This window comes from Austrofundulus limnaeus, unplaced genomic scaffold (assembly GCF_001266775.1).
Source record: "Austrofundulus limnaeus strain Quisiro unplaced genomic scaffold, Austrofundulus_limnaeus-1.0 Scaffold1136, whole genome shotgun sequence".
NCBI classification, from domain to species: Eukaryota; Metazoa; Chordata; class Actinopteri; order Cyprinodontiformes; family Rivulidae; genus Austrofundulus; species Austrofundulus limnaeus.
The window spans coordinates 130,009-131,527 of NW_013953538.1; the positions used below are offsets into that span (position 1 = coordinate 130,009).

The 1,519-nt window shown below is 36.5% G+C and overlaps 1 protein-coding gene across 1 annotated transcript in view; it reads right to left on the bottom strand.

Moving 5' to 3' along the window:
- The window catches only part of zbtb48 (zinc finger and BTB domain containing 48), a gene marked incomplete at its 5' end in the record, with an annotated part of 15,276 nt that overhangs the window by 12,043 nt on the left and 1,714 nt on the right, over positions 1-1,519 (bottom strand). The window contains 3 exon segments of the mRNA XM_014030894.1: positions 947-1,033; positions 1,101-1,187; positions 1,260-1,365. Of these exon segments, the coding sequence (XP_013886348.1) occupies positions 947-1,033; positions 1,101-1,187; positions 1,260-1,365 (280 nt within the window).

The window sequence follows — 1,519 nt, forward strand, 5'->3', positions numbered from 1 at the left end:
GGTTGTAATGTGACAAAATATGGAAAAGTTCAAGGGGTATGAATACTTTTGCAAACCACTGTATCTTATTTAATAAAGTTTAACAGGATGACTCAGGCTCTTACACCTGTCAACTCAACCCAGTCATTTCTGCAGTTTTTGGGGAGGTCACCTCCTAATAAATGTCCTTACAGAAAATCTAACTGCTCATTTTAAATCTACACTTTGACTTTTAATACTTAACTACAACAAATATCACATACTTTAAGACTTTTAATACAACAGTCATTTCTGCAGTTTTTGGGGAGGTCACCTCCTAATAAATGTCCTTACAGAAAATCTAACTGCTCATTTTAAATCTACACTTTGACTTTTAATACTTAACTACAACAAATATCACATACTTTAACACTTTTAATACTTAACTACAACAAATATCACATACTTTAACACTTTTACTCAAGTTATATTCATAAAGGAGATTTTAACTTTTATCAAAGTAATATTTTGGTAAGATACTTGTACTTTTACTCAAGTATCACTTTGTAGTACTTTATACAAAACTGGTGTTAGGCATATAAAAACAAAACATGAAAATATAGTAATAAAACATAAAATAAAGTAGAAATAGAGTGAGGTAGAAACCAGATCAAGTTTGAGGTAGTTTAAATAAAAAGATTTGTAGTATATATATTTGTACAATATATAACAGTATGTGTGCAAAAACCATGAGCAGGTAGATGAGATCCAGTTCAGTTTATAACTCAGTTTTACACAAGCAGAGCTAAAAGCTGATGTTTTAACTGAGAGTGACTCAATACAGAAACTTACTGTCAAGTTTTGACCAAAACAGCTGCATCTTTGTCGTTTCTAATCCTAAAGTACTGTTAGTTTAAAACGAAGGCAGCAGCTGATCTGATTTGTTGAAACGAAGCGTTTGGAGACAAACGAAAACAAAGATACTGACTGCATGTGGTTTGGGATGACCGTGGACCTTCACCACGTGCATCGTCAGGTTCTTCTTGTACATGAACTGATCGCTGCAAGTCGAGCACTGAAAACAGAGAAGGAGCCGTGAGCAAGTGGATCAGAACCCGACCAACAGCCCGTGGTGCAGTCACCTTGTGGGGCATCTGTCCTGTGTGTGAGACCACGTGAGTCCTCAGCTCCTGCTTGGTGCTGAAGTTGGAGGAGCAGGTGGAGCAGGTCTGGAAGCACAGCAGAAGTTTCCTCTCAGTACAAACACCAGACACACTGATTCAGATGTTTCCTTCACTCACCAGAACTCTGCTGCAGTCCCTGCTCTGGTGAAACACCAGGTTATCCTTCCTGAAGTACCTCTTCCCACACTTCAGGCATCCAAAAGGTCTCTCTCCCGTGTGCCGCCTGCAGTAAGCACACATTTCATTTCATTTATTCATTTCATTTCATTAAAAATAAAATAAAAGAATAATAAAAATAAAATACCAAAAAAAACATACTAAAATGAAATAAAAGGCAGCAGAAAGAAGAAAAAAATCTTATATCTGTGCCTTTCCTC